The 16570-nt window shown below is 40.4% G+C and overlaps 1 protein-coding gene across 7 annotated transcripts in view; it reads left to right on the top strand.

Annotated features, from left to right (window-relative positions):
- TRAPPC9 (trafficking protein particle complex subunit 9) overlaps nt 1-16570 on the top strand; it is a 701153-nt gene that overhangs the window by 33089 nt on the left and 651494 nt on the right. For 6 of the 7 annotated variants that reach the window (XM_053558761.1, XM_053558762.1, XM_053558763.1 and 3 more), the window contains one exon: nt 3176-3202. The exons of the other annotated variant lie outside the window; for it this stretch is intronic. In XM_053558761.1, the coding sequence (XP_053414736.1) occupies nt 3176-3202 (27 nt within the window). The remainder of the gene's footprint in view (nt 1-3175; nt 3203-16570) is intronic. 7 annotated transcript variants of the gene reach the window in all.

The raw sequence follows: 16570 nt of genomic DNA, 5'->3' as shown, positions 1-16570 counted from the left end.
GGGGTGGACAGGGGTTATGGAGATCAGAGGAGTGGGGAGCAAGTAAGTGCTCCTGTCCCTAGAGTGTAAATAAGTTGTGGGAGGATCAGAAGGGCGCGCCCCAAGAATTTATAAATAGAGAAATTAAAGATATCCTTTGGGACTTAGACTAGCAAGGAAATACAAAAGATGATTGGAATGGAGATTTGTAAAATCACCTCAATAGACAACAGTACAGAGCACTTAAAATGTGCTGTATACTATTTTAAGTATTTTATATAAACTTATTTCATCTTTTAATCATCACAACAACCAGGTACGGCCATTCAGATTATCATTCCAATTTTATAGTTGTGGAAAGTGAGGCACAAAGAAGTTAAGTAACTTCACCAAGGTTGTAGAATCAGTAAGTGGAAGAGCTGGGACATTTAAGCCCTGGAAGGCTGGCTGAGCTCCTAGAGATGAGCTTTTCAGGTACACATGTCTGTACATTAGTCAGGGACTGGCTAGCCTAGGAAGGGTGGCAAAGGGGAAGTTAAGCAAACATTGGCGCAGTGTCTTGGCCACTGTCCATGGGCTGTGCGCTGTGGTTCGCATTAGTTGCTTGGGCAGCAGGTCTGTCCCTGTTGTTGGTGTAGAAAGCCCCTCTTTTTTTTTTTTTTTTGCACTTTTTGGCTGGGGCTGGGCTTGAACCTTCCACTTCTGGAATATAGGGCCAGCGCCCTACTCCTTTGAGCCACAGGCACTGCCCTAGAAAGCCCCTCCTGCTCTGCCTCTGTTCATGCTTGCCACATCACCTCCTCCCTTAGCTATTGAGGAGAAAATGTGCTGATTGTTGAACCCTGGTATTTTGGTCTTATTAATAATTTTATGTTTCCTGTTGCATTAATAAGTTAAACATCCAGTTTTTCTATATCAGTCTCTTATAAGTTTGGTTAATGTGAAATCATTGCACCCAGGGCCTGATGATACCGATAATCAAATGATTGATGATAGTGATAATGACTCCAAGGCATCAGAAGTTTGAATTCTGTCCCCTGTTTAAAGGACATGCCATATAATCTATTTGATCAGGTTTTTCACAGAAGAAGTTTGTAGGGTCATTTGGAAATCCAGACTTTCCCAAGTTTCCATGTAGCAGAGCATCTGCTCAGTGAGACCAGTCACCTCACTGTCATGGGCCAGAGTCATGGGGTGTGTGGTGCTGGGCACTTCTTGGCTTCTCTGAGCTTCCCTGTCCTCGTCTGCAGTGCAGGGTTAATAATATCTGTCTACTTTGTGGAGTTGCTCAGAGAGTCACCCATGGTGTTTGTCAAGCATTATGTTTGACATAGACATGATATTCAATAGAAAACACCTGTTGTTTTTTTGACTTAAAATATACCAAAGCAAATTATGTAACCAAAACATATGCCCCTCTCATATTCTGACATTTTTTGAAAAAATAGAAAAAGTAGTGACAACAACCCCCCCCCCCAAAAGAAGTAAAAATAAAATGCTTGTTATTTTATTTTATTTTATTTTTTGAGGCAGAGCCTCAAGCTGTCATCCTGGGCAGTGCTGTGGTTTCACAGCTCATAGCAACCTCCAACTCTTGGGCTTAAGTGATTCTCTTGCCTCAGCCTTTCAAGTAGCTGGAACTACAGGAGCCCACCACAATTCCCAGCTATTTTTTGGTTGTTAGTTGTCGTTGTTGTTTGGCAGGCCTGGGCTGGATTCGAACCCGCCAGCTCTGGTGTATGTGGCTGGCGCCTTAGCTGCTTGAGCTACAGGCGCCAAGCCTGTTTTTTATTTTAATGGTTGTTTCAAGATTGTAGTGATTTTTGGTCTGTATTTAAAAACAGAGATTGCTATAAACAAAATAGCTCTTAAATAGCATCATAATCGTGGGGTCCATTTTAGATAATTGAATAAATATGCTATTTCAGTAAGACTACATGTCATTGGAACATACCTTTTTGAATCTCCTTAAAATGTTTAAAAATGGGGCGGCGCCTGTGGCTCTGTGAGCAGGTGCCAGCCCCATATACCGAGGGTGGCGGGTTCAAGCCCAGCCCTGGCCAAACTGCAACAAAAAAATAGCCGGGCGTTGTGGCGGGCGCCTGTAGTCCCAGCTGCTCGGGAGGCTGAGGCAGAAGAATTGCCTAAGCCCAGGAGTTGGAGGTTGCTGTGAGCTGTGTGACGCCACGGCACTCTACCGAGGGCAATAAAGTGAAACTGTCTCTACAAAAAAAAAAAAAAAGTTTGAAAATGGTAATATAGCCTGAGCAACACAGCAAGACCCCGTCTGTTTAAAAAATAGAAAAAAATTAGCAAGACATGATAGCATACATATATAGTCCCAGCTACTCTGGATGTCGAGGCAAGAGAATTGCATTAGCTCAGGAGTTTGAGGGTGCAGTGAGCTAAGATGCTGCCACTGCACTCCAACAGAGTGAGACCCTGTCTCAAAAAGAAAAAAAAAAGATAATTGCTAACAATAAACACAACCCTTAGAAGCTAAGGATAAATATCTCTTAGGACTAGCATCTCTTGGGGTGTATTTTGCCATGATAGGAAATTACATTCTACAGAGAAATCTAATTAGATTTCATTGATATTCGGAATAGCTTAGTAGATGATGAAGGCTTTCAAAAACTTCTCAATCATAATAAAGTTTATTGTTTTATATTTTAAACTAACTACAAATGTGTCTTCTAAAAATTGGAAATCCTTAGCTTGATGATGCGTCCAGTAATTAAGTGTGTGTGTTTGTGTGTGTGTGTTGAGTGGGGAGGGGAGAGAGAGACAGATTTTTAGGGGGGCAGTGCAAAATTCTACATAGGCTGCTGGCACTTCTTTTTCACCCTCCAAGTGTTGACATGGAATTGAACAAATAGTATTCCTTTGTTAATTATTTGTGGAAATAAGATACACTTGTTTACGAGCATGGGCTTTGAAAGTGGTGAGGGAAAGGGATGAGGAAGCGCTTTATAAATTTGTTTAGGATGTAACAGTAGCTTTTCCTTTCTCTTTTTTTCTTCTAATGCAAAAAGGCACTAAACTTGTACCATACTATTACTCAGAATTGCTTTTCTGATCATATACAGGTTTCTCAGGTTTCAAGGCTATGTGAATTATGAAATGTATTTTAGTAGTTGTCTTTAAATGTAGTTTGTTTTCCAAATAAAAGACCATAATCTGTTCTTTCTTCCAGGGGCACAAGAAGTTCTCATTGATCCAGGTACATGATCTATGTGTTTAGTTTTCTTTTGGTTATTTTTTTAAGTGCTTGTTTCATGGTGGTGTGAATGAATGGTTAAAATGTCTGGATTTTGATATTTGGAACATTCTGATTTAAATAATCTTAAATCAGAACTGTTAAAAATCTGATTATTGTTTGGTCTTTGTTTGATGGGGCACCCTTTGCTATATGTTGTCTGTTGAAGAGGAAAGTTCTTCCTCCAGCATGGTTAAGTCAATGATTTGGGAATTGTGCCTTTGATTCTTTGAATGCCTTGAGCATGTGTGTCTTGTTTTGAATTTATTTGTAGTAATGACTTGGCTCTGTTTCTATGGCTTGTGCTTCCTACAACATGAATTTGAATTCTCAACTGCATTTTGTCTGTGTTTTCTTAACAAGGAAAGACATTTTGCATTTTTTGCAGAGGCGGCGGGCTTTTCTTTCCTTCTTTTAATAACCTTCTGTAATTGATAGAACAAAAATCTCTTTTATTACAGTGCTTATTTCATGATGAGCTGGATTATTTTCTGTCCTGATCAAAAATAACAGTGTAAATAAATTTAAAGAATGAAAAACTTTCCTCACTTGAAGGATAAAAATCGGATAGTTGTGCTTACACAGACTCAGAGACCAGAACATTCACTCTCATCTCATCTGCATCTGGATTCTGGAATGATGCTGGTCAGACTTGCAGATTTCTGTTTTAACATTTGTGTTAAATTCTTTCTCTAGGCTAATGGATAAGTTTCCTGGTAGGGTTTGTGGAACGTGTAGAAGAAGGACAACAAATGCTTAGTCTTATTTTCAGGAGACCTGAGTTGCTGTTGAGAAAACAAATTGATGCAGCTAGGCATATGGTAGGCTTATGCGATGGGGAACCAGGGCCTCCCCCAAAACCAGCACTGACAAAAACTCACATCAGTGTGGACTGTCTTGTAGGCTTACGTGACAGGGAACCAGGGCCTCCCCCCTAAACCAGCACTGACGAAGATTCATATCAGTGTTGACTGTATTGTAGGCTTACATGATGGGGAACCAGGGCCTCCCCCCCAAAACCAGCACTGACAAAAACTCACACCAGTGTCGACTGTATGGTAGGCTTACGTGACGGGGAACCAGGGCTTCCTCCTCTAAACTAGCACTGACAAAAACTCACATTAGTGTCACTGTATGGTAGGCTCACGTGACGGGGAACCAGGGCCTCCCCCCTAAACCAGCACTGACAAAAACTCACACCAGTGTCGACTGTATTGGTATTGGGTCATTGCAAGTTATTGGGCCCAGGCTGGCTAGTTATGCCTGATGTAAAATACTGAATTGTAGTTTGTTAATCACTTGAGTGCAGTATTTTTCAACCTTTTTTTTTTTAATCTCATGGCACACTTGAACCTATTATTAAATTTCTGTGGTACACTTGAATTATGTTGATTAACAAAAGGAGTTAAAAAAATATACTTGGGGCGGCGCCTGTGGCTCGAGGAGTAGGGTGCCGATCCCATATGCCGGAGGTGGCGGGTTCAAACCCAGCCCCGGCCAAAAACCACACACAAAAAAAAAAAAAAAAACAAAAAAACATATATATATATATATATACTTGCTATGTTTTGAACTTCTTTCAAAAATCATTTAATTAATGATCTTTAAAAATGTTTGCAGCACACCTAAGATCCTCTGCTTTGGTTGTAGGAGCATTAGATGTGTACAGTTGGAACTATACAAAAAATCAGACATTTGTTGAGATAAAAAGGGAACTTTTTTTTCTTTTTTTGAGACAGAGCCTGAAGCTGTTACCTTGGGTAGAGTGCTGTGGCATCACAGCTTACAGCAACCTCCAACTCCTGGGTTCAAGCGATTCTCCTGCCTCTGCCTCCCAAGTAGCTGGGATTACAGGCACCTGCCACAATGCCCGGCTATTTTTGGTTGTAGCTGTCATTGTTGTTTGGCAGGCCTAGGCTGGATTAGAACCCACCAGTTCAGGTGTATATGGCTGATGCCTTAGCCACTTGAGCCACAGGCGCTGAGCCTGGGGAACTTTTTTTTTAAATTTCTGGAACTTTTTAAACCAAGGCTGTGCAGGAATGCAATTAAGTTAAGAGAGCTGGGAGTAAAATTAAGGATGCTTCTGTAGGGCTTTGTTATTCGGGGTTGTGTCAGGATCTTGCCATATAGTCAAAACCACTGGGAAAGGACCCAGAAACCAGTGTTTGGTGTTCAAGGCCATCTTGTGTTATGATCCCAAATTAGAACAGTGAACTTGGCCTCCGCATAGAAGGCAGAGCAGGGGAAGAGCTGAGACGCTGCTCTCTCCAGTTCCCGCCTTCTAGACAGCTCCCGTTCAGCTGGTGCCTTTTGACCTCTGCTCCCAGGGGCTTTTGTATCAGGACTGACCTGCTATTAAAATCTTACCTGTCTTTTAAGCATTGGACCCTCCTCTGTTAGCTAAACCCTGAGTGTGTTGGTAGGGTGTGTGGTTGGAGCTCCTAGGAGCGAAACCTCTTCGTCTGAACAGCTAACTAAATAACATTCTCTCAGAAAACCAGTTCACATCAAGCTGCAACAAAATTATATCACTTTCATTTTATCTTTGCATTTAAAGAGATATAATGTTTGAAGCAAACTGTTTCAGAATTTATTTTATGCCCACCTTTCCTATAATTATTTCTAGAGCTGAGGGAGAAGAGTTGGAGGTCTTTGGTGTCTCCCTCCATCTCTCGTCCTAGGCACAGAGCTGCTCCTCCTGGCACTTCTTAGGACTTTGAGTTCTTTATCTGCATTTTAAATGGAATGATTCTTTTTTTTTTTTTGAGACAGAGCCTCAAGCTGTCACCCTAGGTAGAGTGCTGTGGCATCACAGCTCATAGCAACCTCCAACTCCTGGGCTCAAGCGATTCTCCTGCTGCCGCCTCCCAAGTAGCTGGGACTACAGGTGCCCACCACAATGCCCGGCTATTTTTTGGTTGCAGCCATCATTGTTGTTTGGCGGGCCCCAGGCTGGATTCGAACCTGCCAGCTCAGGTGTATGTGGCTGGTGCCTTAGCTGTTTGAGCCACAGGTGCTGAGCCATAATGATTCTTTTTTTAGAACTCTTTTTTTCTTGTTATTTCTAAACATTTTTTATACCTGAAGCAGCTACTTCAAGTAAAATGATCTTTTGGTTAGTTTTACTTCACTCATTTGGTTTTCTCATTTTCATGTTGAGGGGAGTGAGTTTCTTCCTATAATAACAATTAGCAATTTAGGCTGGGCATGGTGGCTCACACTTGTAATCCCAGCACTCTGGGAGGCTGAGGCAGGTGGATTGCTGGAGCTCACAGGTTCAAGACCTGCCTGAGCAACAGTGAGACCCGGTCTCTAAACATAGTTGGGTGTTGCGGTAGGCTCCTGTAGTCCCAACTACTTGGGAGACTGAGGCAAAAGAATTGCTTGAGCCCAAGAGATCAGGGTTGCTGTGAGCTATGATGCCATAGCACTCTACTGAGGGCGACAAAGTAAGATTCTATCTCAAAAAAAAAAAAAAAAAATTAGCAGTTTGTACTTACTGTGCCAGAGGCATTGTTCTTAGGTGCTTTAAGAAAAAAAGCCTTGATTAAAATTCACTCATTTAAATTGTAAAATTCCGTGTTTTTTAGTATATTTATAGAATTGTGGAACCCTCACCACAGTCAATTTTTCATCACGCCAACAAGAAGTTCTGGACCCAATAGCAGTCAATCCCCATTTCCCTCCACCCCCCCCAGCCCCAGGCAACTACTAATCCTTCCTGGGTTCACCTCTTCTGGACATTTCATGTTACAGCATCATAAAGTGCAGGGTCCTGTGTGACTGGCTTCTCTAACTTCACATGGTGTTTTCAAGTGCCATCCCGGGTATGGCACTTCCTTTCTTTTTACTGCTGAATAATATTCTGTGGTCTTGCCATTCCACATTTTGTTTATTCAGTCTGTTAGTTGATGGACACTTGCATTGTTTCTAGTTTTTGGCTGTTATGAATAATGATGCCATGAACATTTCTGTATAGTTTTTGCATGGACATGTGTTTTATATTATCTTATGTATATGTCTAGGAAGTGGAATTGCTGGGTCAGAGCAACATGTGGGAGTTCTGATTTTTCTACATCCTCCTCAAAACTCGTTACCTTTGTGATTCTGGCTGTCCTGGTGGGTGTGGTACCTCATTGTGATTTTGATTTGCATTTCTCTTATAGCTAATGACATTGAGCATCTTTTCATATACTTATTGGTTATTTGTTTATTTTCTTTGGACAAATGTCTATTCAGATTATCCACTTTGTTTTTTTTTGAGACAGTTGCATGTTGTCACCCTGGGTAGAGTGCTGTGGCAGCATAGCTCACAGCAACTTCAAACTCTTTGGCTCAAGCAATCCTCTTGCCTCAGCCTCCTGAGTAGCGAGGACTTCAGGCACTGCCACTATCCCAGCCTTGCTCTGGCTCAGGCTATCCACCTGCCTTGGCCTCCCAGAGCGCTAGGATTACAGGTGTGAGGCACCACGCCGGCCCTCAGATTATCCACTTTTAATTGGGTTATTTGTCTTATTGAGTTGTAACAGCTCTTATTATTCTATATATGAGTCCCTTATCAGACATAAGAATAGCAAGCATTTTCTTCTATTCTGTGTATCTTTTCTTTTTTTTTTTTTATTGTAAGATATTCAGTGAGGATACAGAGAACCAGGTTACACTGATTGCATTTGTTAGGTAAAGTCCCTCTTACAAGTATGTCTTGCTTCCTTTCATTTTCTTGATGGTGTCCTTGGAAATATACTGATTTTAAATTTCGATTAAATCCAGTTTATGCTTTTTTTTTTCTGTTGTTGCTGTGCTTTTGGTGTCTTACCTATGATCTAAGGTATTTTATATAAACTTTATATAGAGAGCAATTTATTCCTCACAATTTAGATAGATAAGTAGTGTTGTTATCCTAGTCTATAGATGAGGAAACTGGAATTAGTTCATTTCTGCGTTACTTCTGTCTAGTAATGATTGTTGCTAGTTGACTTAACAAAGTCATGTGTAAGCCTTTTCTGGTCATCACACTACAAGTAGAGAAAGTCCATGTTGTCGGGCAGTGGGGCAGTGCTGACCCAGCCTGTGAGCACCTGCACGGTGGGGCGTGGCCTTTCTTGACTTCATTCCTTCTTGTCAGTGTTCCTTATTGTCCAGCACATTAGTCAGCACACAATGCTTTTGAGTCATTATCTGTAATGATAGAATTTTGACAAAAGCACCTGTTTGTTTCATAGTGGCAATGATTCTGCCTCTAGTAAACCTAAAATAAACCTGCCCTGAACATTATCTGCAAGGTGAATGAGGTGAATGGAGAGAAGAGGTCCCTAATGAGAAAAAAACTAGTAGGAAAAGATGATATAGAAATATCTCTGAGATATATTAAAAAAGCCTAAAGTTTTGAGAAGAGTTCCATAAACCAAACAAAGATGTTTTCCTTAAGTTTGTAGACATGTTATAGTTACACAGCTGAGTAAATTCATTAACTAGATTTGACAAGAGAAGGATAATATTTATTAACTTGTCATAATTAAAATATTCTGCCTCTGTTAAAGTGATTAGTACTCATGAGAAACAAAAATAATTTATCACTTATATGTGACATGGGAGCAGTCTTCTACGTGTATGTGTAGGGGTGTGTGCATGTTTTTCTGTCTTTTTTTGGAGACTTTTTAGCTTTTCAATAATGTTGTAACTTTAGAATTCTATTTAAAAAATTATTACTGTGTCTAATGCAGTTTGGACTGAGTTTATCCTGTCCTTTTTTTGAGACAGAGTTTTGTTGTGTCACCCTCGGTAGAGTGCTGTGGTGTCACAGCTCACAGCAACCTCCAACTCTCGGGTTTAAGCAATTCTCTTCCCTCAGCCTCCCACATAGCTGGGACTGTAGGTGCCCACTACAATGCCTGGCTTTTTTTTTTTTTTTTGAGACAGAGTCTAACTATGTCGCCCTGGGTGGAGTGATGTGGCGTCACAGCTCACAGCAACCTCTAACTCTTTTTATTTTATTTTATTTTATTTTTTATTATTAAATCATAGCTGTGTACATTAATGCGATCATAGGGCACCATACACTGGTTTTTGTAGACCATTTGACATATTTTCATCACACTGGTTAACGTAGCCTTCCTGGCATTTTCTTAGTTATTGTGTTAAGACATTTATATTCTACATTTACTAAGTTTCACATGTACCCTTGTAAGATGCACCGTAGGTGTAATCCCACCAATCACCCTCCCTCTGCCCATCCGCCCCCCTCCCTTCCCTCCTTCTCCCCCTTCCCCCTATTCTTAGGTTATAACTGGGTTATAGCTTTCATATGAAAACCGTAAATTAGTTTCATAGTAGGGCTGAGTACATTGGATACTTTTTCTTCCATTCTTGAGATACTTTACTAAGAAGAATATGTTCCAGCTCCATCCATGTAAACATGAAAGAACCTCTAACTCTTGAGCTTAAGTGATTCTCTTGCCTCAGTCTCCCAAGTAGCTGGGACCACAGGCGCCTGCCACAATGCCCAGGCAGTTGTCATTGTTATTTAGCTGGCCCAGGCCAGGTTTGAACCCGCCAGCCTCTGTGTATGTGGCTGGCGCTGTAACCACTGTGCTACGGGCACTGAGCCACACCTGGCTATTTTTTTTTGTAGTTGTCATTATTTTTGAGAAGGCCTAGGCTGGTTTCAAACCTGCCAGCCTCCATGTATGTGGCTAGCGCCCTAACCATTGAGCTACGGGAGTTTATCCTGTTTTATGTCTCCTAGGTAAAGATTTTCCTTTCGTTATATTGACTGAGTTTCAGAGTTAGGAAGTATGATTTCTAGACCTTTCCTCTCCTTTTTTTTTTGAGACAGAGTCTTAAGCTGTTGCCTTGGGTAGAGTGCTGTGGCATCGCAGCTCACAGCAACCTCCAACTCTTCGGCTCAAGCAATCGTCTCTCAGTATTTCTATTTTTAGTAGAGACGGGGTCTTGCTTTGCTCAGGCTGGACTTGTATTGGTGAGCTCAAGCAATCCACCCTCCTCGGCTTCCCAGAGTGCTAGGATTATAGGTGTGAGCCACCATGTCCAGCTCTTTCTTCTTATATTTAAAGTTGGCTGTCAGGCTAGGCATGGTGGCTCATGCCTATAATCCTAGCACTCTGGGAGGTTGAGGTGGGTGGATTGCTTAAGTTTAGGAGTTTGAGACCAGCCTGAGCAAGAACCTGTCTCTACTGACAAACAGAAAAACTAGCCAGACATGGTGGCATATACCTGTAGTTCCAGCTACTCAGGGAGTCTGAGGCAAGACAAAATGCTTGCACCCATGAGTTTGAGGTTGCTGTGAGCTGTGATGCCATGGCAATTTAGCCAAGAAAATTGGCTGTCCAATGTGTTTCTCTTTTTGTTTCATGAATTTTCACTATTTAGGTAGAATTTTTATTATTATTTATTTATTTATTTATTTTTTGAGGCAGAGTATCACTTTGTAGCCCTCAGTAGAGTGATGTGGCGTCACAGCTCACAGCAACCTCAATCTCTTGGGTTTAAGTGATTCTCTTGCCTCACCTTCCCAAGTAGCAGGGACTATAGGCACCTGCCACAACGCCCAGCTACTTTTAGAGAAAAGGTCTTGCTCTGGCTCAGGCTGGTCTTTTTTTTTTTTTTTTTATTAAATCATAACTGTATACACTGATATGATCATGAGGCATCATACACTCGCTTCATAGACCATTTGACACATTTTCATCACAATGGTTAACATAGCCTTCCTGGCATTATCTCAGTTACTGTGCCAAAACATTTACATTCTACATTTACCAAGTTTCGCAAATACCCCTGTAGGATACACCACAGGTATGATCCCACCAATCCCCCTCCCTCCACCCACCACCCCCTCCCTCCCCTCCCTTTCCCACTTCCCCCTATTGTTAGGTTGTAACTGGGTTATAGCTTTCATGTGAGAGCCCCAAATTAGTTTCATAGTAGGGCTGAGTACATTGGGTACTTTTTCTTCCATTCTTGAGATACTTTACTAAGAAGAATATGTTCCAGCTCCATTCATGTAAACATGAAAGAGGTAAAGTCTCCATCTTTCTTTAAGGCTGCATAATATTCCATGGTGTACATATACCACAATTTATTAATCCATTCGTGGATCGATGGGCACTTGGACTTTTTCCATGACTGAGCAATTATGAATTGGGCTGCAATAAACATTCTGGTACAAATATCTTTGTTATGTTGTGATTTTTGGTCTTCTGGGTATATGCCCAGCAGAGGAATTACAGGATTGAATGGCAGATCTATTTTTAGATCTCTGAGTGTTCTCCATATATCTTTCCGAAAGGAATGTATTAATTTGCATTCCCACCAGCAGTGCAGAAGTGTTCCCTTTTCTCCACATCCACGCCAACATCTCTGGTCTTGAGATTTTGTGATATAGGCTAGTCTCACTGGAGTTAGATGATATCTCAAAGTAGTTTTGATTTGCATTTCTCTGATGATTAAAGATGATGAGCATTTTTTTATATGTCTGAAGGCTGTGCGCCTGTCTTCTTCAGAGAAGTTTCTCTTCAAATCCCTTGCCCCCTGTGATGGGATCCCTTGTTTTTTTCTTGCTGATGCGTTTGAGTTCTCTGTGGATTCTTGTTATTAAACCTTTGTCAGAGATATACCCTGCAAATATCTTCTCCCATTCTGAGGGCTGTTTGCTTGCTTTACTTACTGTGTTCTTGGCTGTGCAGAAGCTTTTTAGTTTGATCAAGTCCCAGTAGTGTATTTTTGAAGCTGCTTCAATTGCCCGGGGGGTCCTCCTCATAAAATACTCACCCAGACCAATTTCTTCAAGGGTTTTCCCTGCACTCTTCTCTAGTATTTTTATAGTTTCATGTCTTAAGTTTAAATCTTTAATCCAATGAGAGTCTATCTTAGTTGATGGTGAAAGGTGTGGGTCCAATTTCAGTCTTCTGCAGGTTACCAGCCAGTTCACCCAGCACCATTTGTTAAATAGGGAATCTTTTCCCCACTGAATGTTTTTAATTGGCTTGTCAAAGATCAAATAGCGGTAAGTAGCTGGATTCATCTCTTGGTTCTCTGTTCTGTTTCACATACCTACTTCTCTGTTTTTGTGCCAATACCATGCTGTTTTGATCACTATCGATTTGTAGTAAAGTCTGAGGTCTGGTAGTGTGATTCCTCCTGTTTTGTTTTTATTTCTGAGTAATGTCTTGGCTATTCGAGGTTTTTTCTGATTCCATATAAAACGAAGTAATGTTTTTTCAAGATCTTTAAAGTATGACAGTGGAGCTTTAATAGGGAGTGCGTTGAAATTATATATTGCTTTGGGTAGTATGGACATTTTAATAATGTTGATTCTTCCTAGCCATGAGCATGGTATGTTTTTCCATTTGTTAACATTTTCAGCTATTTCTTTTCTTAGAGTTTCATAGTTCTCTTTATAGAGATCTTTCACGTCTTTTGTTAGGTAAATTCCCAAATATTTCATCTTATTTGGCACTACTGTGAATGGGATAGAGTCCTTAACTGCTTTTTCAACTTGACTGTTGTTGGTGTATATAAAGGCTACCGATTTATGGATGTTGATTTTGTAACCTGAGACGCTGCTGTGTTCCTTGATCACTTCTAGGAGTTTTGTAGTAGAGTCCCTAGTGTTTTCCAGATAGACAATCATATCATCTGCGAAGAGCGAAAGTTTGATGTCTTCTGACCCTATATGGATACCCTCGATCGCCTTTTCTTCCCTAATTGCGGTGGCTAAAACTTCCATTACAATGTTGAAAAGCAATGGAGCCAATGGGCAGCCTTGTCTGGTTCCTGATCTGAGTGGAAATGATTCCAATTTAACTCCATTCAATATGATATTGGCTGTGGGTTTGCTATAGATGGCCTCTATCAGTTTAAGAAAAGTCCCTTCTAGAACTCAATTTTCTTGAGTGTTCTGATCATGAAGGGATGCTGGATATTATCAAAAGCTTTTTCTGCATTGATTGAGAGAATCACATGGTCTTTGTTTTTTAATTTGTTTATGTGCTGAATTACATTTATAGATTTACGTATATTGAACCAGCCTTGAGACCCTGGGATAAAACCAACTTGGTCATGATGTATAATTTGTTTGATGTGTTGCTGGATTCTGTTTGTTAGGATCTTGTTGAATATTTTTGCATCTATATTCATTAGTGATATTGGTCTATAATTTTCTTTTCTTGTTGGTCTTTTCCTGGTTTGGGGATCAGGGTGATGTTTGCTTCATAGAACGTGTTGGGTAGTCTTCCTTCTTTTTCTACCTTTTGGAACAGGTTGAGTAATATAGGTACTAATTCCTCTTTAAAGGTTTGGTAGAATTCTGACGTGAAACCATCTGGTCCCGGGCTTTTCTTTTTAGGGAGGTTTCATACAGTTGATGCTATTTCTGAACTTGATATGGGTCTGTTCAACATTTCCACTTGATTCTGGCTAAGTCTTGGAAGGTGGTGTGCTTCCAAGTATCGGTCAATATCCTTCAGATTTTCATATTTCTGAGAATAAAGTTTCTTGTAATATTCATTAAGGATTTTTTGGATTTCTGAGGAGTCTGTTGTTATTTTGTCTTTGTTGTTTCTGATTGATAATATTAGAGATTTTACTCTTTTTTTTCTGATTAGGTTGGCCAGAGGTTTATCTATTTTATTGACCTTTTCAAAAAACCAACTTTTTGATTTATTGATCTGTTGTATTATTCTTTTGTTTTCAATTTCATTTAATTCTGCTCTAATTTTGGTTATTTCTTTTCTTCTACTGGGTTTGGGGTTGGAATGTTCTTCCTTTTCCAGTTGCTTGAGATGTCCCATTAAGTTGTTAACTTCCTCTCTTTCCGTTCTCTTGAGGAAGGCTTGCAGTGCTATAAATTTCCCTCTTAGAACTGCCTTTGCGGTGTCCCTGAGGTTCTGATAGTTTGTGTCTTCATTGTCGTTTTGTTCCAAAAAATTGGCGAGTTCTTTCTTAATCTCATCTCTGACCCAGCTATCATTCAGGATAAGGTTATTTAACTTCCATGTTTTTGTATGAGTATGTAGGTTCCTGTTGTTACTCAATTCAAGTTTTATTCCATGATGGTCCGAGAAGATGCAAGGAATAATTTCTATTCCTTTAAATTTACTGAGGTTAGACTTGTGACCTAAAATGTGGTCAATTATGGAGTAAGTTCCGTGGGCTGATGAGAAGTATGTGTATTCAGTTTTCTTGGGATGAAATGTTCTGTAGATGTCTGCTAAATCTAAATATTGGATGGTTAGGTTTAAATCTAAGATTTCTTTGCTCAGCTTCTTGCTGGAGGATTGATCCAACACTGCCAAAGGTTGAAATCTCTGACGATTATGGAGCTGGAGGAAATCAAGTTACTCATGTCTGTTAGAGTTTCTCTTATAAATTGAGGTGCATTCTAGTTGGGTGCATAGATATTAATAATTGAGATCTCATCATATTGAGTATTACCCTTAACAAATATGAAGTGACCATTCTTGTCCTTCCTTACTTTTGTTGGTTTAAAGCCTACTGTATCTGAAATAAAATTGCAACATCTGCTTTTTTCTGATTACCATTTGCCTGAAATATGGATGACCATCCTTTCACCCTGAGTCTGTATTTGTCTTTTAGGTTAAGATGTGACTCTTGTATGCAACAAATATCTGGCTTGAGTTTTTGTATCCAGTCAGCTAACCTATGCCTCTTTAGAGGACAGTTTAAGCCATTCACATTAATGGAGAGTATTGATAAGTCTGGTGGAATTTTGGGTATCGAGTTTTTCAAAGGTCCAGTGGACATTTTTAATCCTTTTGCCAGTGTGGAAGTTGGAGTTTGATCTGAAGTTTCTGAGTGAGTTTACTTTTGTGGTATAGGATTGGGTTGTTAATTGTGGAGGATAGGTCTGAGAATATCCTGAAGAACTGGTTTACTTATGGCAAATTTTTTCAACATATGAATGTCATTGAAGTATTTAATTTCTCCATCATAAATGAAACTCAGTTTAGCTGGATACAAGATCCTGGGTTGAAAGTTCTTTTGCTTTAGGAGATTAAAAGTCGATGACCACCCTATTCTGGCTTGAAAAGTTTCAGCAGAGAGATCTGCAGTTATTCTAATATTCTTTTCTTTGTATGTAATGGTTTTCTTTCGCTGGCCTGCTTTGAGAATCTTCTCTTTCATATTAACTTTAGTGAAGCTAATTATGATATGCCTGGGGGATGACTTATTGGGGTTGAATCGTGCTGGGGTTCTGAAGGTGTCTGCTATCTGAATTTCAGATTCTCTAGGTATGTCTGGAAAATTTTCTTTCATAATTTCATGCAGAAGGGCCTCTGTGCCCTTCGAGGCCACTTCATCATTCTCCGAAATCCCAATTATTCGTATATCTCTTTTCTTCGAATTATCCGGGAGTTCTCTGAGTGAATGATCTGTTTTTGCTCTCCATTTCTCTTCCTCTTTGAGAGATTGGGAGCGTTCGAAGACTTTATCTTCAATGTCAGAAATCCTTTCTTCTGCTTGCTCCATTCTGTTGCTGAGGGATTCTACTGTATTTTTCATATCTTTGAGGGCTGTAAATTCTTGCTTCAGTGTGTCTAAGTCTTTGGTGGTTTTGTCTTTAAATTCGTTAAATTCTTGAGACAACTTTTGAATTTCTCCTCGAATTCCTAATTCCATTTTATTAATCTTGTCTGCAATCCAAATTCTGAATTCGATTTCTGACATCTCAGCCAGTTGTTTATGAATGGGATCTTCAATCACATCTGCCGTATCTTTTCTTGGGGGGGTTGATCTATTCTGGTTATTCATGTTACCAGAGTTTTTCCGCTGATTCCGCCCCATGGTTATTTTACTCCCTTTGATTTTTCCCCTGGGGCTTTATCGAGGGCCCGTACAGTGTTGTGGCCTGAGAAACTTGGGCCCTGCCTTGTGTGGTGGGGCGAAGTGGTTCTGTCTTGTTTTCAGTTGGTTTCTGTTCAATCCTATTGTAACATTTACTGTGGCTTGAAGTCTCAGCTGTGTGGAAAAACCAGCAATTAAGTCACCCCGCCCGCCCACCTCTGGCACCAATTTGAAAGGAATAGGAAAATCAAACCTTCCTACGACGGCATACCCAGGGCACCGCCCGAAAAGTCCTCAGTCTATTAGTTCAGTTCAAAAGGTCCAAATCGATTGTCTCAATCGGCACCTGTCTCGGGTGGGAGAGTTCAAGAGGTCTCTGGGAACTGGATCACAGGGGTCTGGTTACTCCTCTGATATGGCTTACTCCAGTGCTGCATGGAGTCAGGAGGAGCCACCTAGCAAATAGATCAGTCTGGGAAGGTTGATGTCTCCTTCCCCACTTTG

Source organism: Nycticebus coucang, chromosome 13, assembly GCF_027406575.1.
Source record: "Nycticebus coucang isolate mNycCou1 chromosome 13, mNycCou1.pri, whole genome shotgun sequence".
In the NCBI taxonomy this organism is placed as follows: domain Eukaryota; kingdom Metazoa; phylum Chordata; class Mammalia; order Primates; family Lorisidae; genus Nycticebus; species Nycticebus coucang.
The sequence above is the reverse complement of the archived record's forward strand: the minus strand, read 5'-3'. Positions and strand labels throughout refer to the sequence as shown.